Source organism: Ictidomys tridecemlineatus, chromosome 10, assembly GCF_052094955.1.
Source record: "Ictidomys tridecemlineatus isolate mIctTri1 chromosome 10, mIctTri1.hap1, whole genome shotgun sequence".
NCBI classification, from domain to species: Eukaryota; Metazoa; Chordata; class Mammalia; order Rodentia; family Sciuridae; genus Ictidomys; species Ictidomys tridecemlineatus.
This window is the reverse complement of record NC_135486.1, coordinates 106,774,579-106,795,152: the sequence shown is the minus strand read 5'-3', so window position 1 is coordinate 106,795,152 and position 20,574 is coordinate 106,774,579. Positions and strand designations below refer to the sequence as shown.

At 54.2% G+C, this 20,574-nt stretch overlaps 1 protein-coding gene across 7 annotated transcripts in view; it reads right to left on the bottom strand.

The window, feature by feature from the left end:
• Positions 1–697: 697 nt before the first annotated feature.
• The window catches only part of Fbxl18 (F-box and leucine rich repeat protein 18), a 41,859-nt gene continuing 21,982 nt past the window's right edge, over positions 698–20,574 (bottom strand). For 3 of the 7 annotated variants that reach the window (XM_005340041.5, XM_078023647.1, XM_040276729.2), the window contains one exon: positions 698–5,076. In XM_005340041.5, coding sequence (XP_005340098.1) covers positions 4,920–5,076 — 157 coding nt within the window. In that variant the 3' untranslated portion in view covers positions 698–4,919. Of the gene's footprint in view, positions 5,077–8,537; positions 8,690–9,221; positions 10,310–20,574 lie in introns of all 7 variants that reach the window. The other 4 variants (XR_013426807.1, XR_013426805.1, XR_013426808.1 and 1 more) reach the window with 4 other exon arrangements.

Sequence of the window (20,574 nt, the reverse complement as noted above, 5' to 3'; positions counted from 1 at the left end):
CCCACAGAGAAGGAGCCTCTTACATGAAGCCCTGGAGCATGAGATTCAGAAACAGAAAGTAGAGGGCTGGGGGCGGCTGGGGGCAGAATGTCTGCTCAGCAAGCCTGAAGCTCCCAGTTCAATCCTAGCCTAGTTGTGGGGTGGAGTGGAATGGGGGTGCCAAGGGCTGGGGTAACAGGTCAAGTGGAGCTGGTGCTGAATGGGGCCAGGGCTATAGTTTGGGGAAATTGAGAAAGTTCTGGAAGCGGGTGGTGGTGGCCACACAGCAATGTAAACGAGCTTAATACATCTGAAGTCACTGAATGGTTAGGGTGAAGTAGACTTTGTTTTTTAAATATACATAATAAAACAAGTGAATAAACATGCTTAACCTGGGGGCAGCTGACCTGGCCCTACCTTTCAGCGCTCCCACCCTGTGGAGCCTTTGTGCAGTGTGGAGCGTGTGCAGCGCCGGGTACCCGGTGCTTGTCCTGCTAGCATAGCGCAGCCTCCCCACCTTCCTGGCATCCCTGGCCTGCATCCTCCGGATGCCCCCACCCCTCGGCTGTGGGTCTCTGTCCATGCATCTGTTTGGGGACCCTGGCCCCCAAGCACATCCACCTTCCACCACAGAAGTGGACAGACCCCTGGGCCCAGGGAGGGAGGGTCTGAGGTGAAAGCTCACCTTCTCTCTGGAAGGACCACATGGCTGCCTGGCTGTGTAAATCAAGTCCACTTTATTTGAAATTTTCCACATGCCACAAATTTACGTAAAAATACCCATTCAGAATGTAGTTTGTTAGAACACCAAATTTTGAAGTGGGTGTCACTGTGAGAGGCCACTCACGGGCAGTTCCACCAGCTGGGCGGGGAGGGGAGTTGGTCATCAGAAGGCAGGAGTGGTGGTTTAGCACCTGGCCACAAGACGCTAGGAGACCCCTGGGCCAGGGACAGGCCTCAGCCCCTCTCCCGCCACCAAATCCACCCTGAGCTCAGCTGGTTCCAGGCAAAGCACGCAGGCAGGTCCTGGTCCTGGTCACAGGTGGCAGCACAGAGGCTGGGGAGATGCCACTGTGGGACGCATGCCACCCACGCACAGCACACACATGCGCACATGCACAGCACAGCACGCTCCTGCTTGCCTCGGATGTCCCTGCTCACACTCACTTGTTCCTGCTCACACAGGCCGTGGCCACAGTGCAGTGGCCAGGGCTCCGCTCACATGCCATCCTGGGCTTCGCAGCAGCAGCAGCTTCTGTGGCTCTGTGGCAGACGCAGCCAGTCAGCACCCAGCCTGTGGCAGTGGCTCTCAAGCAGACTGACTGTGGCGATGTCGTTCAGCCTGCGTGGGATCCACGCCAGGCGGAAGCTTCTGTGGAATACTTGATCACTGTGCCCCACAGACCCTGGTAACTGCTCATTAGAACCCTGTGCCCCCAAATGCAAATGACACCAGTACAAAGAGCCCCTGGTGTTGTGGCTGAGCCACCGAGAAGGGCAGGCAGTGAGGCCTGCCACACGCAGCGGGCATGGTGCGCCTCAGCTCTGGGCTTCACTGCCCGGCTCGCCCCAGGTCTGGCTCCTTTCCCCCACAGGAGCATGGTGAGTTTCAGATCCTGAGAGGGGCAGATCACAATGAAGGGGAGTACAAGCCGGGGTGAGGGCTGCCCCCATCCTCCCTAAGGGAGCACCACCACACAGGTCCCAGCTGGGGACATGCTCCTGGATCCCCAGAGGCTCAGCCTTAGCTCCCACAGCTCCACTGCCCAACAGAATGACCCGGGCCAGCCCTGCACCATCTAGCGAGTGGGCCTCAGCATTGGGTGTTGGTGCAGGGAGCAGGCGAGGGAGCTGCGGCCCTCAGCACAAGCCCAGCTCACTTTCACCTGAGGAGCTCAGCTGGACTGGCCGTAATCCCGAGCCCGAGCTTCCCAGCCCAGGTCCTTGCACGGTCTCTGCAGGGCACTAATGGGGGGAGAGGGGGTGACCACATCCCTGTGGTAAGAAGGACTGAAGTGCTCCTGTCTCTGGACAAGATCACTTGCTATTAAAATAAGGAAAGCCACCCAGGGGCAGGAAGGGTGGCTTCCCTTCAGAAGCCCAGGGCCAGCACGCTGCCATGCCGAGCAGGCTGCAGGGCCTCAGGACACACGGCCTGCCAGAGAGCAGGAGACCAGGGTGGCTGGTTTGGGCTGAGGCAGAGGTGACAGCCACAGATCATGGGATTTCTCATTTTAAGAACAAAGAAATAAATGCACTGACCTCCTCCCTCCTGCCCACCTCCCCAGTCAAACTCACGTGCACACACATGCACACGGTGGATGCAGACTCGTGTGCAGATGCATACAGACAGGCACCAATGAACACGTGGGCACGTGTGCAGGTGCAGACACACGCACAGGCTCAGAGGCAATGTTCCTTGGCAGGCAGCATACATACGGTCCACCACTGAATAGCCCAGTTCTGCCGACTGGGGACATTAGGGTGGGTCCTCTTTCCCAGTGTAAAATGCTACCAAATATAGATCGCAATTAAGATCGGTGCCAAAACAGCTCTTAGAGAGAGTAAGCCCGTTGCTGACATCTGTGACCCTGTCTCGGAGCAGGAGTGAAAATTCTTACTCTAAGTCAAAGGACTGTTGCAGGGATACAACACTACACGGTCTACTGCCTGGGCGCTGCTTTCTGAGGCCGCCTGTACCCCCAGTGGCTTCTGACAGCCCCCGCCCCACCCAGCCCTTTTTATGAGAATGAATTAATGCTGCTGGGTACTTGGGCTTGCTGCCAAGGAGAGGCCACCCGGGCGACATCCCCAACACAGCTTCAGCCTTTTAGAAAAACTCCTAGTGGAAAGACAGTCTCTGCTGAGCTGCAGAGCAAAGAAGGGCTCAGGCCAGGGTACTCAGAGCCCAAAGCCACAGGGCCTCTGAGGTTCCAGGACCTTCCAGGTCACTGCCTCTCTCCTGGGCCTGTCAGGCTATGACCAGCCACACTCTCACTTTGAGGACAAGCCATCAGTCCCAGGGGCCCACAGCATGTAACCTGAACACCCTCACTAGTGGCCTTCAGGTGCCAGTTTAAAGTAATAAAGAAATGTCCAGTAACGGGGTGGGGTGGGATTTGTCCACCACCCCTCCGACCCTTGTCTACAGCTGTGTGAGACCCTGGCCCTGCCTCCAGGTCCCTAGGCAGCCTGTCCTATGGCCTGCAATGCCAGGAGGGGACAGGCTGGGTTTGTAGCTCTCAGAGGCTAGGTCAGAATCCCCAGGGTGACGGCTCCAGGTCTAGCCAGCAGGCAAAGGTCCTTTGGCTGACTGTAGCCTGGGACAGGATGGGGGGCACCTGTGCTCTAGAGAGGGGTGAGGACTCCCTCACACAAGAAAAATGGTGCAGAGGGAGAGGGCCTTTGACACAGACCCACCTGTGCACACAAAAGTGAGCTGCCGGGGAAGGGCAGGGACAGACAGGAGGAAGAGCAGGGGAGAGGCCGGACTCACACTTCGTGGAGACCAGGATCAATGTAAGCGCCAGGCTGGGCCCCAGCCACATGGGAGGGCCCCAGGGTCCCTGGGCTGGGCAGAGCTTCTGAGCAGCTGGCCCAGAAGGCCCAGGCAAGGCCAGCCCCCACCCATGGACTAGTTTACCTGCTTCTGCATCAGCAGGGACACGTAGGACACCACTGCACTGTGCAGGAAACTGCTGCCACGGAAACCCAGAGGAAAAGAACAGGCAGGTGTGGGTGGAAGCTCCACAATGAGGGGGCCTGGTGGCTCTGCAGCCCTAGCCCAGGGGATCAGGAAGCAGCCACTGAACAGACCCCCGCAGCCAGAATGGAAGCATCAGGTGACGCCAGGGCTGCAGGGGACCAATCCTGGATGCGGCTGGGGTGGGAGTCCAGGAAGATGGGACTCAACCAGGGCCCCTCCAAAACCCCCAGCCACGGGACATGGTAGGGAGTCCTAGGAGCAAACGAAGCGGCCAGCCAGTCAAGTGTGAGGCCCCAGACACTGGAGGGACCTTCTTCATTTCTGGAACGGCTTTGTTTCTAAGAACTAAATAAGGTCACCTGCAGCAGGGGGATCTGACTACTACTCCAATCTTAAGCGTCCGATCTGGGGTTTATTCTAACAAAGCCAAGGGCATGTACTTCCTCTGAGGTACACAGTGCTTCAGGGGAGCTGGAGTTTCTAGAGCCAGTGCCACAAATCGTGGCCCCTGGGGACACAGCTCAGCTCCCGAGGCCCAGCCCAGCAGCCCTGCCCTGGGGTCCCCTCTGGGGAAAACACCTCTCAGACATAGCTAGGCATCTTTTTTTTTCGTGGTGCTGGCAATGGAACCTGGGGCCTTAGCACATGCTTGGCAAGAGCTTTACCACTGAGCCACCCCAGCCTTAATGTCTTTATGGTAGAAAGCACCCCAATTCTGTAGCCACCAAACTTGTGGACATCCCGCCACCTCAAGGAGACGCCACCTCACCCCCGATAGATGGGCAGTCACCCGTCCATGGGGCCCGATGGCTAGGGACACTAACACAGGAGCAAGGACACTCCTATGGCTAAAGTACAGCATGCCCACCCAGCACCCTGGCATGCAGGCAGGCCCTGGAGAGTGGACGATCCAGCAAGGAAGGCCCTGGGAAGGGATGCAACTGGCCAGGCCTCAGGCCAGCACGGCTCAACCACTGCCCTCGCTGATGGCTGCCTGTCCCCTTCCATCATCCAGAACGCAAACCCTCAACGTAAACCATACTATGCAAGAGGAAAGCAAGAGGAAACACGGGGAGCCAGGGGGGTGCCGCGGGATGGCCTGAGAGACACTTTCTTCCTCTGAAAAACCACGGGGTCCCAGTGTCCACAGGCTCCTTGGAGGCCTGCAGGGGGCAGCAGGGTGTCTTTGTGGCAACTGAGACCAAGGGAAGCTGACTGGTGCTGGCTGGGCCTCTCACCACCACAGGTTTGGGGGCTCCTCAGCCACTCTGCTTTTAAACAAGGTGATCTCGTCCAGGTGTACCATGGGCACATCTCGGATGACATCTGTCAGGCCCTCGTGGAGCAGAGGGAAGATGACGACGTTCAACGCTGGTCTCTCAGCCTGAAAACTGAACCAGAGGCAAACCATTAGAAGGGGCAGGTGGGAGATTAGGGGCCTGGTGCTGGGGAGAGGGGGTGCTGCCAGCACCTGCCCTCCACACACAAGCTCCATGCAGCTCCCTGAGACCCTGGCCCCTGGTGTCACCCTGACATAGCTGATAAAGACACTAGCTGTGAGGGCCCTTTGGGGGCAGCCAGATCTGGGAAGGGGAAGGAGCATGCAAGCCAGCCAGAGGGAGGGGCCCGGGAGCTGCACATTCTCTGGGTGTTGAAGAGGACCTCGTGAGAACAGAGGCCCAGGGAGGCCCTTCTTGCTCTGCAGAGCCAGTGAGGACTCACTGCTTGGACAGAGAAAGATCAGATGGCCGAATCCACACAGCCTTGGGGCACCCTCGAGGGAGGATGATCTGAGGTCAGTAAGGCAACAACAGGCTCTGAGACAAGTGAAGCCAGGTCCACCATTCCAGAACCACAGGAGGTACGGCAGACCACAGCAGCTCTGCTTCCTGCCCACTGTGTGGGGAGACTCATATGTAAGGTTCAGAATGTCCACTGTGTGCCAAGCACCATGCTGAGTCTGACAGATGAGACCCTCTGCACGGCCCCACAGGCCCACGGTGGACCCTCGGCTGGCCAGAGGCAGAGTGGGGCCCTAGCCAGTCGGAGCAAGGCCAGGCCCAGGTCCTCCCTGCCCCACCCCTCCCTCTCTCTCTCTCCCCCATGAAGGCAACACAAAGCAACCCCAGTGTGGCCATGGCTCTCAAGCTAGAAGAAGGAACACTGTGGGGTCCACAGAGTGAGATGATGACCCTGCGGGGCACAAGGGACCGATGCAATAGAGAGCCTTGGCGTTTGCCAAAACTTAGTCGAGGCCCCTGCAGCCCCAGCATCTTCCTTCCTAGAGGCAGGAGCTCCATGGCCTCTGCGCATGGCCCCACCTGAGGCAGCACAGGATTGACTTCTGTAAATTCCTGCCAGAAAGATACTCATAAACCCCCCGTTTTGGCACCAGGGGACATCTCCGGGTTCTATGCAGCGTTCTGCTTTGACAGCAGCATCCATGTCCCAACCTTGCAGATAACACTGCAATTGTCCCTGCTGCAAACCCACCATGCAACCTATCCCATTTGAAACAAAATCTCCCCAACCTAATAATTTTTTAATGTTTTTTTAATTGTCAATGGACCTTTTATTTATTTATATGCAGAGCTAAGACTTGAACCCAATGCTTCACGCATGCTACACAAGCACTCCACCACTGAGCCACTGACCTCAACCCTCCCCAACCTTTGACCTGCATTTAAAGGCACCTGCCTTCCAACCCCGAGTCACTGGGGTGCTGAACAAGCTGCTGTCGGGCGAGGGCACAGGATTGGTTCCTCACAGGTAAAGAATGGAGCCCTCCAGGAATCCTGGCCACAGCTGAGATGGGCAGGTCCCAGCCTTCCCCAAATGCAGTGAAGTGCAGGCAGACACAGTGTGACAAGCTTCAATCACACTTCTCTCTGCCTTTTATTATACCTGTCAAGGATGCATCATGGTGAAGAAAATCTTCTGCCTAAGGCCACTAAAAACATGCCAGGGAGCCACACACAGTGGCACAGGCCTGTAATCCTGGCTGTTCAGGAGGCTGAGGCAGGAGGAATGCGAGAAAGATACTCGTAAACCCCCCATTTTGGCACCAGGGGATGCCTGGGCAACTTAGCAAGACCTTGTCTCAAGGGCTGGGGATGTGGCTCAAGCGGTAGCACACTCGCCTGGCATGTGTGCGGCCGGGTTCGATCCTCAGCACCACATACCAACAAAGATGTTGTGTCCACCGAGAACTAAAAATTAAATATTAAAAATTCTCTCTCTCACTCTCTCTTTAAAAAAAAAAAAAAAGACCTTTTCTCAAAATTAAAAGAGCTGGAGGTGCAGCTCAGTGGCAGAGTGTCCCTGGGTTCAGGCCATTTAAATGGAGTACTCAGCCACTCTCCAAAATGCCTTCCCTGCACACTCCATGATTGCAGAGAGATGTCAGGTTTGTCTTAAGCTCACTATTTAGTTTAGAAAGAAAACATCACCAGCAACATGTGAAGGTGTGGGCTAGTGGCACACAGGTCAGGCTGTGTCTCCCAGGGACACAGAAGCCGCGCCTGTGTCTCCTCATCCACTCTGGCTTGTTCTATCTATATCTACCAGGATAGAACAAGGTGGCTTATGTGACACATCAAAGTATAAACCACTTGTGGCTGCTTCGTAGCTTTGCCGTCCTTTAGGATCCCACTCAAGCCACACACCACGCCTGCAGTGGGGTCCCCACAGTCTCCAAAATTAACACCCAGGCATTCACCAGGGCCTGGAGGCTGCCTTTCCTGGTAGCTAGTGCTCTAGTTGGCAGGGCTACCACATCTATTTAGCCAAAGCCCTAGTTGGACACAGTCTGGGGACTTTTTTAGTTGTAGTTAGACACAATACCCTTAATTAATTAATTTATTTTTATATATGTGGTGCTGAGGATCGAACGCAGGTCCTCACATATGCTAGGGGAGTGCTCTACCACCAAGCCACTACCCCAACCATCTGAGGATTTATTAAAATTTGTTCTTTTCAGATATACATGGCAGTAGAGTATATTTTGACATATTATACACACATAGTATCCTAATCCTATACACACACAACTTATCCAAATTAGGATCCCATTTCCTTTTCTTTTTGGGACCAGGGATTAAACCCATGGGCACTTAACCAATAAGCCACAACCCCAGCCCTTTTATTTCTTTTTTAATTAATTATTTTAGTTGTAGATGGATACAATACTTTCATTTATTTATTTATTTTTATATGGTGCTGAAGATCAAACCCAGTGTTCTGGGCAAGTGCTCTGCCACTGAACCCCAGTCCCAACCCCTCCCCAGCCCTTTTTATGTTTTATTTTGAGACAGGGTCTCACTAAGTTGTTGAGGCTGGCTTTGAACTTATGATCTTCCTGCTTTAGCCTCCTGAGTCACTGGGATGGCAGGCATGCGCCACCGTGCCCAGCAGAGTCCCGTTCTTGTGTTGTATGGGATACGGAGTTCCACGGGTCGTGTATTCATATACAAACACAGGACAGGGACTTGGTTTTTACTCTTACCAATAAACACCACTCAATACAGTATAATTGCTTCTGTATTTTGAGGTATTTTCTCCGAATAAATCCCAGAAATGGGGTTACTGGGGTCTAAAGAGCATAAAGATTTTATAACCAAAAAACAAACCACAAGGGGATTAGATGGCACTGCTGGGCCATAGTGAGAGGCCAGTCTACTGCTCCTCCCTGGGCCCAGAGAAGGCCATTCAGGAACAAACACGCAGGGGATGCAAGGCCAGTAGCACACACACCACACCTGTCGGCACCCCTTCCGACAAAGCTCAGACAGGAACGTTGGGCCCTCAGTGCACCCCCAGGATCCTGTCAGGAACACCCTCAATCAGCCCATACCCCGGCTTCTGCCCAATGGTCCCTCCGGTGACAAAATGACCAGCTGGAGTTTTTCTGTCCATGCAGAGGAAACAGGGAGGGAGAGACATGGGGAAACACCGTGTGGGTCCTCGCTGTCCTGCCACATAAGATACGATGACCTGTCCTGGAGACTAAGGGAGAAATGGTAGGCTGCAGTCACAAATGCATGGCACCTGGAGCAGGAAAGCTGTGCACAAGAGCCCATGGCCAGGAAGCCGCAGTGAAGAGCGTGAGGCTGCAGAGACCACTCCTGGATCTGTTGGACTCGGGGCGTCCACAGCAAATATCCCCAGGGTGGGGCCTCCCGAGGGCCGTGGGCTGTTGAGGCAGATTCAGGGAACCCCCAACTCCCACCTGGGCCTTCTCACCCAGGCCCCAACCCAGACGGGCCACTGAGAGGCAGTGTCCCTCCAGACACTTCACACACTGACAGCACAGAGCCTGCGCCTACCCCACCCATGCCTGGAGCTTCCCAGACCATCCCCAGCGTCACTCCTTCATGACACCCCAGGAAAGGAGGGACACAGAGTACAGGGGAGAGAAGATAGCTGAAGGAAGCCCCCTGCACCTCTTCCAAGGTGCACCTTCTGGTGACACTTGGTGCTGCTGCAGCCAGGTCACCATTGACCTGGCTTCTACCCAACCCAGCCCACCGTCCCTTACCTGGAAAATGGGGCTCCAGTGACAAGGGAAGAACTCCCAGGCCACCCTCTGTGGCTCCACACTCAGATTGCAGAAGACCGACTCCTTGGTGGCTGAGGAAGATATACCAGATATGGCCACACTGGCCTGGGGACCCCATGGGAGGTCCCTGGTGAACATCTTCCCTTGACTCAGCAGCAACCAGGGGCTACGGTCAGGCCTAGCATTACTCTGTGGCCCCTACATGCCGCCTTTGCTGCAGCGGGGTCTGGGTACCTGGCCACCCTTAGAGGCCTGCCAGCCCTGGCCTTCTGGGGATGCTCCAGGGAGCCAGAGCTCAGTAGCATCCTGCTCTGCATCTAAGCTCCCTGGCTGAGCCTGCGGCCCAGCACCCTGCTGGCCTTGTCCTTCCCCAGGGCACGTGTGATCAGCCTCCCAGGCAGCTCACAGGAGAGCTGAAGTTGAAAAACTGTGCTATTTCCACTTTTAAAACCCACTTTCAATTCTAAAGCCCTCAGTATTTGCCACATAATCCACTCCCTCCCCACCATAAACTCATGTCTCGACACAGCTGCAGACCAGACCTAGACCGAGTCCTCTGTGTTCCCCAGAGTCAGAGCAGGCGGCCCTTGAGTACAGCCTCCAGGGCTGCCCCAAGCCAGGCCTGGGAAGGCAGGGAACATGGCCTTCAGTGATGTTAGCGCCTCAGGCCTCAGTGGCAAAGGCCAGGCTGAGAACATACTCCAGGGCCACTTGGAAAAGGAATTTTTACCTGAGCCTCAGAGACAGAGTGATATGAATGTTAAATCAGAGTCACACCAGCCTGTGGGCCCTGCCTCCTCCTGTTGGCAGAACGGGAATCCTGAGCGTCCTGGAGGAAGGAGGCTGCAGGATCACATGGGCCTCCAGGGCTCCTGAACCCATGGCTGTCAGGCACGAGTGGGTGAGGACCCTGTGATAGCACAGGCATCTGGAACCTGTCAGGGCCCAGCCCATGTGCTCCTGGGAGCAGCTTCACAGCCGGCATGTCCTCATTGTGACTGCATCGGCTATGGGGCTGAAGTTCCAAGGCCTATAACACAGTCCGGGCTCAATCTCTCCTGCAGGATCTGGAGACAAGAAAAAGAATATCCCAGACACTCACGATGACTCTCCAAGACCACAGGCCTCCACTCGAAGGCCAACCAGCTGCAGGAAGCAGCTGCCCCAGTACCCACCCTGCCCTGCCCAGAAACACATGGGAGTTACCATGAATAGACCCAAAGGAGAGTTTGCAGAGGAAAACCAGACCAAAGCCTGGCAGGGAGAAGGCCATCACAGGACAACTGGTGGCCTCACTCATGTCCCGGTTCACCCAGGATAAGCATAGAGCTGCCAGTGATTCTCTACCACCAGAAGGTCCCAAAACACCTGGCTGTCACTGTTTCCCTGACCAGAGTCACACCAGTCCTCTAATGGGGGACTTGCTCAGGATCCCCAGGTCAGCGTTAAAGGTCCAGACTATGCCCTGGTATGTGGACTTTGGGGTGCAAGTCCACTAGACCTCAGTGGCCCATGCAGACCAGCACCCCAAAGTGTCACCACTCTCTATCAGGAATCAAGAAACCCAAGGGTGATGACACAGGGACCTCCCCACCCCAGAGCCAGGAGGCCCGACAGTAAACAGTCACAAGTGAGAGTCCACGGAAGCTTCCCTTTGTGGGCCCCATGCAGCACAGTGTCTGGGAAGTGGGGGGCAGAGTCAGGGCAGCTCCAGCAAGGGGCCACCTCCCGCCACACCGCAGGCCAGGCAGCAGGCCAGGCGGCTGGGCACTGACCTGGCCAGGCCAGAGGAACCAAGTCTCCAGGACAGACATGGAACAGAAGAGATGAAGGCTGGCACGGCCACCAGGCAGGTGTCCCTGAGGCCAGAAGAGAGGTGGAGGCAACACCCCATGGGGTCTGGGATGGTTCTAGGGTGGGAGCAGGAGGGGGCGGGCAGGAAAGCCTCGTGTGCCTTGCCCCTCCCCCAGGAGGACATGAAACCTTCCATGGCCACCAGAGTCTGTTGACAGAGACGTGCCCAAACCCACTTCCAGACACACTGCTGGGGCCCCTGAGAAAGCCCAAGTGCGGGGAACAGGCAGAAAAAACCCGCCACAGCAACCCCAAACCGTGGGCCACGTGGTGGGGAAGATGGGAGAAGGCACAGGGGAGGAGCTTCGAACCTGGGAGAGCAAAGGCCAGTGCAAAGCAGACACGTTGACACAAGGGCCTGTGACCACCCAGGGCACATCTGAAAGTGGCTTCACAACCAGGGAAAACAAGACAACCCGCGGAGTTGCCTCCTGAGAGGGCAGGGTGGGACCCTAATCCAGAAACCAGCAGGGCCCTTGCTGGCGTGTGGCACCAAACCCGCAAACAGCGCCACCAGAACCATAGCAGCACCTCAGCCAAGCAGTGTGAGGAGGGAAGCCAGAGATGGCGATGGGACAGGCAGGATGGCGCCACCCTGGCAAGAGGCAATTTTGTCAGTGACAAGCTGTAGGGACGACGGCTCTGCTGTGGAGTCATGGATAAAGGCAAGAACACACCACTAGGTAAAGGGACAGGGAAATGGCAGAGTAGCTAGTGCAAGAAGCTTCTCTTGATCAGCAATTCTGAGCTCTTGAGGCAGAAAAGGGTGAGAAAAAGAAAAGCATCAGAAAAAGTAATAAGCTCTGCTTCCTCCTTTACGCACGGTCCCCCAGCAGGAGTGGGTCTGGGGCAGGCACGGGGACAGCAGGGTGCAGTTGCCAAGAGCCACGGCGCCACCTACTGGGATCCCACAGAGAAGTACCTGGCTCAGCTGTAGCTTCTGCACCTTTGGTGCCAGAGGGAGGAAGCCCAGACACAGGGGCAGGCAGACAGGTTGGGGAGGGCCTGACCCTGGTGCCCGGCAGGGGGGCACGGATTCCACTTGGAAAGGCTGGTGCACACCCTGTGGTGCAGCTGGGACCATGGTGGGGCCGCCCTGCAGGTAATGGGGTTGCAGCAGAGGCGTCCACAGGTTTCTCCCACTGTCTTCGGGGCATCAGCACAGCAGGCAGGAGGGCAGACCTGGGCCTGGACCAGCACACTTGGCCCTGCAGGACCCCTCCTTGTGGGTGTGAAAGCTGTCCTTTGAGGTGACCACTGGCTGCACCGTGTCCCACTTCTCAGAGCCTGTTTCCCTGTCTGTTCGCCAGAGCTGAGGCACTCACCTCTCAGGTCTCCGTGAGATTTAAGGACAGAGGTGAAGCCATGTCTGGCCCAGAGCCCTAATATGGCCCCAGCCTCCAGGAGGGGAAGAACAGGTGCTTGGATCTCATCCAAGTGGCGCACCTGGGATTACACTGGGACGTGGCAGCAGAAAGGGCCTTCACCCTCCGCATCAGCAGCGAGTATTCCGTGGGTTTTTGGCACTGTGCCAGGTGCAGGACAGGGACACATGGAACACAGGGGCTGACAGGCCCTGCTCAGTTTCACCCAAATGTCCCCTCAGCCAGGGTCGACCTTGGATCTGGGCTCAGACACTGAGCACCAAGCAGCAGGAATCACCGCCCTTCCAGCTGTCAGCCCCTGTAGGACCAGCACTCCAGACACCCAGGAGCCACCACCAGGCCTGTGCTTAGTAGCGCACAAGGGTGCCTCAGGAAGGAAGCGCCTCGAAAACCAGCTATGCGATGGGGCGAAGACCTTGACGAAGACCTTGACGCATGGCGGGAGGTGCTGTGTTCTCTGAAAGAGCACCACAGGGCCCTGAGGGAGGCCGCTCTTGAGCAGGCCAGGAGGGGAGGGCAGGCCCAGGCAGCAGGACAGCACGAACAGAGAGAGGCGGCAGCCTGGGTCCAGCTCCAGTCCACTGCAAGGAGGAAGCCGGGGAGCAGAAGGACAAGGCAGCCTCTTTTCGAGGGAGCAGGGGAAGTTCGGACCCTGGTGACTAGAGTGCTGTCCCTGACACAAGCACAGCTCCACAGTGCTTGGTGATCGTGGATACTCCCATGCACACACGGCCAAGAAAGACAGCAACTCCCAGAGTAGGCTTCTATCTCCTCAGGAAAGCCACCCCTCAGGACTGACAGTGTCCATATAGTCTGATCTGAGGGCACATTCGTGGGCAACAGGACAGAGCCAAGGGGCTGGTCCAAGCCCCTTCAGCAGAACACACCCGACAGGAAGGTGTCAGCCTGGGACTGTGGTGGCAGCTCCCTCCCAGCTACACCCAGTACTCGGAAATTGGCTGCAAGCTGATGAGGGGCAGAGGCACCCTGTTCTCCCACCGCTGAGGGCAGGGCTGGCTGCACCTGGTGCTCAGAACACAGCCTCTGCCTCTTGGCACACTGGGCAGAGCAGGAGAGCACCCAGCAGGCAGCAGTGCCACCTGCTTACCCTGTTCTCAGCCACCACAAACCCTTGGCCCACTTGGAGAAGCATGGTAGAGCCTGGGCCCTCCCTTGGACCCTCCCAAAAAGGCACCTCAGACATCTGCTCCAACGCCGACCCAATTAGCCCAGGTGTGGAGCGCGATGGATGGGGCTGAGCCATAACATTCTGGCCAATGCCTGGCTCCCAGGTTCCACAGCTGGAGAATCAAGGTCTAAAGCAAAGGAAGGGGCTGCGAATGTGGCTCAAGCGGTAGCGCTCTCGCCTGGCATGCGTGCGGCCTGGGTTCGATCCTCAGCACCACATACAAACAAAGATGTTGTGTCTGCGGAAAACTAAATAAATAATTAAATAAATTCTCTCTCTCTCTCTCTCTCTCTCTCTCTCTCTCTCTCTCAAAAAAAAATAAATAAATAAAGCAAAGGAAGGTCATACAGAACTCATAGAATGGATCCAAAAGGACATCAAAAGTAGTGCCAGGCCGCCAGGCATGGTAGCGCACATCTGTAATCCCAGTGGATTAGAAGGCTGAGGCAGGAGGATTGCTAGTTAGAGGTCAGCCTCAGCAAATGAATGAGGCCCTCAGCAACTTAGCAAGACCTGTCTAAAAATTTTTTAAAATTGGGGTTGGCCTTGTGGCTCAGAGGTAGAACACTTGTCTAGCATGTGTGAGGCACTGGGTTCGATCCCCAGCACCGCATAAGAATCAAAACAAATAAAATAAAGGTATTATGTCCATCTACAACTAAAAAAATTAAAAAAAAATTTTTTTAAATTGGGGCTGAGGTCATGGCTCAGTGGTAGACTGCTCGTCTGGCACATGTGAGGCACTGGGTTCAATCCTCAGAACCACATAAAAATAAATAAAATGAAGGCATGTGTCCATCTACAACTTAAAAATTTTTTTAAATAAGTATTTTTTTTTAGTTGTAGTTGACACAATACCTTTATTTTACTTACTTTTCTGTGGTGCTGAGGATCGAACCCAGGGCCTCACGTGCCTTGCATGTGCTAGGCAAGTGCTCTTCCACTGAGCCGTAACCCCAGCCCCTACAACTTAAAATTTTATTTATTTGTTTGTTTGTTTATTTGATTTAAAAGAACTGGGGATGTAGCTCAGTGGTAAAGTTCCCCTGGAAGTAAATCCCAGTAAAACAAAACAATAACAACAACAACAACAAAAACACAACACAACACAGTGCCAGGAGCCCAGCACAGTGTGCCAGGAGTCTGAGCAACATGGGAGGCTGAGGTGGGAGGATCACCTAAACCAGGACCGGAGGCCGGCCTGGGCAACACAGTAAGAACCCCACCTCAGAAACAAAATCAAAAAGTCATGGGTTAAGAATGTGGTTCAAGGGTGAGCACTCATCCAGCATGTGCATGACCCTGGTCCATCTCCAGCACGGCAAAACAAGAGAGACCAACATGGGGCTGGGGATGTGGCTCAAGCGATAGCGCGCTCGCCTGGCATTCGTGCAGCCCGGGTTCGAGCCTCAGCACCACATACCAACAAAGATGTTGTGTCCGCCGAGAACTAAAAAATAAAAATATTAAAAATTCTCTCTCTCTCTCTCTCTCTCTCTCTCTCTCTCCTCTCTCCTCTCTCACTCTTAAAAAAAAAAAAAAAAAAAAGAGAGACCAACATGAAGTCCGGCCAGCAGGGCTGCCAGGCCCCGCGACCCAAGGCCTCCTGGCTGATGCTCTTCTTTTCATCTTGTCTTTTTGCAGCGCTGGGAACGAGTTCAGGCCTCACTCCAGAGCACACCCAGCCTTAATGGCTCTTCTTTTTGGGAGCAGCTGGGGTCTCCTTCTTGTCTCTCTCCACAGACCGGGAGGGAAGGGAGGCCACACTTTTTGGTCACATCCAAATCTCTTTCAGGAGCCCTGCCCGATGCACTGGCCGGCGGCATCCCTCAGGTGGTCTCTCCAAAGGCTCCACTCCCCTGAATAACCTGCTTGTCTAAGTCCTGCTCCACAGCAGAGCACCAGATGAGGCTTTGCAGGGACCACAGTGAGTGACACAACCCCACCAGAGAGGGCAGGACAACAGCCAGGCAGGAGAGGAAGATGCCAGCTGCGGGGACCAAGACCCTCGCTAGCTCCCGGAGGCCCTGCTCCCAGGCTGAACAACACAGCGTGGGGAATGTGCAAGTCCCGTTTAGGAGACTCTGAATCAGCTCATAGGAGTGGCAGGGTGGTGGCTGCCGGGAGCCGGGGAGGAGCATGCGGGGTTCTCATTTCACGTGCGAGTTTTTGCTTGGGAAGAGGGGAAAGGTCTAAGGATGGATGGCAGTGATGGGTACAAAACAATGTAAAAGGGTTTTTGTTTGCTTGTCTGTTTTGCAGGGCTAGGGATGGGACCCTGGGGTTCACACAGGAAGTATTCTACCACGGAGCCCCAGCCCCAGCTCCAGCTCTCAGGCAATTATTTTGACATTTAGATTCCACTGCTTCTCCAGCTATGAGTCGGAATTTCCAAAATTCTAAGTTTCTGAACTTGACATTCACAGTCCTCAAACAGTGCACCTTGGACCTTGTGGACTCGAGCAGGCACAAGCAGCAGAGGGTCCTGGAGCCTGGAGCAGATGGCTGATTGGGGGCCCTGTGGACCCTGCCTCATTCAACAGCTTTCCTATGAATCACAGGCAAACGGTGCCTGCTTCCTGCTTCAGGGACGTGACCCAAGGCGCCCTGGCTCCTGTCGTCAACAGCAAGCAGGGTGGGGTTTGCAGGGAGTTTCCTAACCTTCTCAACTCCTACAGTCAAGTGAGAGCCGCAGCCTCTGGTGAGACACCCAGAAAGCCGCTCAAAGCCTATTTAGTTGCATTTTGTATCCAAACCAGCAGCCTTGACACCTGCCTAAGGACAAGGCCGACTGGAAGATTCGCGTATATGGGGGTCACCACTGAAGGACAGCAACCTGAAGCAATGGCGACAGAGCAGGCAGGAAGCACCAGGAGGAGACAGGGACCCCTAGGACACCTGACGGGTGCACCCACACTGCCGCTGCCGGCCAAGCATGGCTACCCTGGACTTGCTCCCTTCTTCTTACTCAAAGAAACCCACCAGAAATGTCCCTGAGAGATCTGCAGGGACAATCACAAATAAGGAGACATGAACAGTCAAAAAACACAGCCAACGATGCTCAGTGGGAACCATCGCAGGCAATGGGAGGACACACTCCCCCAGGACACTGGGCACATCTGAAAACTTGACGACACAGCAGGGTGGGACACAGAGGTGTGGACAGAGTTCCACAGTCAGCTGGAGGGGGAGGGTGGAGGCTAGGAGAATTGCTTTGGAGGTGAATCTGGTAAATTTTCAAAAACACCTGTGGTGCACAGGTATACACGGGAAACCCACATAAAGATATTCGTGGGGGCCAAGGAAGACTGGAAACAACAGAACGCCCATCAACAGCGGAAACCTCAGAGCCGGGCACAGTGGCTCGTGACACATCCCAGGCCTCGTGAGGCCTTGGCAGGAGGACCACTTGAGCTCAGGAGTTTGAGGACAGTCTGGGCAACATTGTGAGACCAAGTCTCAAACAGAGTGGTTAAGATAATAAACGTTAGGGCTGGGGATGCAGCCCAGCAGCAGAACACCTGCTTAGCATGTGCAGGGCCCCGGTTCAATCCTGAACACCACAAATAAATAAAGATATTAAAAAAGAAAGAAAAAGATAATAAATGTTGGGGCAGGGGATGTGGCTCAGTGGTAGAGCACTGGGGGGAAATTGCACACAGGGAAGAAGGGGACAGGAGAAAAGACTCATCTGTGCAAGAGAAACAGAAAGGACGGAGACAGGGTGTCCTGGCGGGGGGTGGCAGGAGGAGGGTGGAGTTCCACTGTGCCACACACATCTCAAGCAGCACTGACGGGCTAGAAGATATGGTGAGGGTTCCAGGCCCAAACAGGTATACACATTCAACAACGATGTGCAGTTGACACCAAATAGAATAGTGAACAGAAACAAAGGCACCTACTGCAAGGAGAGATGGCTCCAAAGCAGGCACCAAAGAACAACACCAAGTACCTAGAGAACAGCTTCTGACTGGACATGGAACACGAATATGTTCTCCACAGGGACGTGGTTAGCAATTCTGAACCTATTTCACACACACACGGGGACTGAACACATCGGTAAACGTGCTGTGGATGACAAGAGCCAGGCCTTTCTGCTGCTGGAGAGAAGTTATGTGAGCCGGGACGCGGAAGGGTGGTGCTGAGCTTGGACCCTAGGCTAGAATCAGAAATGTCAGTGTGCACAGCTCATCTTCACAGACATGAGAGTGCACGGTGTGCAATGAACACAGCGAGCAAGGAGAAGTTGGCCAACACAGTAACGCGATTTACCCATTGATATAACAAAACGGCAACACTCCTGCTTAGATGAAAGTGCTTGTGGGCTGGGAAACAGAGCTCAGTGGTCGAGCGCACACGGCCCTGGGTTCCACACGAGGCCTAGGTTCAATTCCTAGTACCACCAATAAATAAATAAATAAGATAAAATAAGGGCTGGGGCTGTAGCTCAGCGGCAGAGCGCCTGCCTAGCACATGAAAGGCACTGGGCTCCATCCTTAGCACCACATAAAAATAAAACAAATATAATGAAGGCATGCTGTCACCTAAACCACAACAAAAAAAGTTAAAAAAAAAGAAAAAGAGAGAGATAAAATAAACTGCTTATGGAAGGTGGCAGTGCAGCTCAGTGGTGTGTTTGCTTGGAATGATAAAGGCCCTGGATTCCATCACCAGTACCAAAAAGAAAGAAAGAAAGAAGCAAAGAAACGGGTGCCTACACAAGTAGCTGTGCCCACTCAGCCCTCCGGGCAGGGTACCACAGTGGTGACGAATCTGCTGCCAGGGCCTGGCTTCTACACATACCATCTAGGAAGAGGAACCCAAGCCTTAGAGAAATGGCCAAGCAGGTTGAGGCAGGGAGGCACACAGGAGTGGGAACATCCAAGCTGCCGGAGAGCCAGGAAGTGCCCCAAAGGAGGAAGGGTCAGATGAAGAGGGCGCAGACCCACGGAAAGAACACCCCCAGGGGCTGGGGATGCAGCTCAACTGGGAGATGTGGGAAATGCCTGCCTGGCATGCATAAGGCCCTGGGCTCAATCCACCAAACAAGAGAGTACCCCCAGGATAATTAGACAATGCCACACACGGTGACAGCGGTGGGCTCCAACCCCGTGACTAAATAAGAATCACTGAGTTGGGTTGAGGCTGTAGCTCGGTGGCAGAGCGCCTGCCCAACATGTGAGACATGAGGCTCGATACTGAGCACTACATAAAAAAATAAATTAAATAAAGGTATGCTGTCCATCTACAGCTACAAAAAGAATTAAAAAAAAAAAAGAATCACTGAGTGGACACTGGTATATGACATAATAGCTGAGTAAATAAAATGGAGGAAAGGTCTTTCTCACTGTAGAGTTCCAATTAAACGTAAAATAAAGGACACAGAAATTCATCATTAGTCATGGTGATGACTGTTATGTTCGTGTCCTCCAAAGTGAAATCTGAAGCCCCAGAGAATGGCATGAGGAGGTGGAGCCACTGGGAAGTGGCAGGGCCAGATGAGGTCATGAAGAGAAGCCCTTACCATAAGTGAGGGTAGGATTCAAGAAGGCAGCCCCCTTCTTGGGCCTCACCAGACACCGTGATCTTGGTGGCCCCCAAGACTGTGAGACTGAGTACCTGTTATTTAAGCCACCGAGCCTTCTTGTCATGTGACTTCCCGTCATAGCAGCCCAAGTAGACTAAGGCCAAGATCCATCACAGATGCTAAAACTGGGGGGTCAAGCAGGGTAAGAAACATGGGATCTGCACTCAAGGCCTCCCTCCATGACATGTTTGTTCATTAGAAAGAACACAGTGAGGACTGGGGTTGTGGCTCAGCGGCAGAGCGCTCGCCTAACATAGGCGAGGCCCTGGGTTCGATCCTCAGCACCACATAAAAATAAATAAATAAAATCAAGGTATTGTGTCCAACTACAACTAAAAAGTAAATACTTAAAAAAAAGAAAGAAAGAAAGAACACAGTGACTTCGAAGCAGAAAGCCTCACTGGCACCACCTTCCCAGGTGATGGAGGCCAATGGTGCCTGAGGTAAGGTATGAGAACACCATGCCGTCCAGGTGTCAAGACTGAGAAGCCCAGTCTCCTCCATGGTTTTCTTGCCAAAAATGCCGATTCTCAATCTAATCATAAGAAAACGTCAGAGAGACTCAAACTGAGGGACGTGCTCCAAAATGACCCACCAGTTCTCCCAGTGTCAAGGTCATGAAAGACAAGGAACAACGGGAGAATAGCCACGGAGGAAGAAGCCTAAGGAGACAGACAACTCAATTCAACCAGAGGCTCCAGACTGGACCCTAAATCTGATCGCAGGAGAGAGGAAGGACATAGGAGGAAACGGACCAAATTCTCAGGTGGCTCAAATGGCTCCTGCCCTGCTGACGTCCTTGTTCTGATAACTGTGGGGGCACACGGGATGTCACATTAGGAAAGCTGAATTAAGGCTCTTCAGAAACTCTATTTTTACTACTTACCTAAAATTATTTTAAAATAAAAAGCTGGCCTGAGCCTAGAGTGATGGCACACAACCTGTGATCCCAGCAGCCCAGGAGGCTGAGGCCCTAAACAACTCAGTGAGACCCTGTCTCAAAATAAGATATAAAAAGGGCTAGGGGCGTGGCTCAGTGGCTGAGCACCCCTGAGTTCAACCCCCAGTACCCAAATAAATAATAAATAAAAGGTAGAAGACAGAACCCAGGTGTGTGTATTTTATACACCAAAGAAACAGTTATGGCGAAATGTGTGCGAAAACAGCAATTTTTGTACTGGGGACAGAGGGGAGTGGAGCCTCCTAGAAAACTGACCCTGTGGCCAAGAAGATGTCCAGCGAGGAGTCCTCCCTGCAGAAGGAAGCCGGGCCCTCTGACCACCCACCAAAGCCTGGCGCCCTCTGTTCCCATCAAAC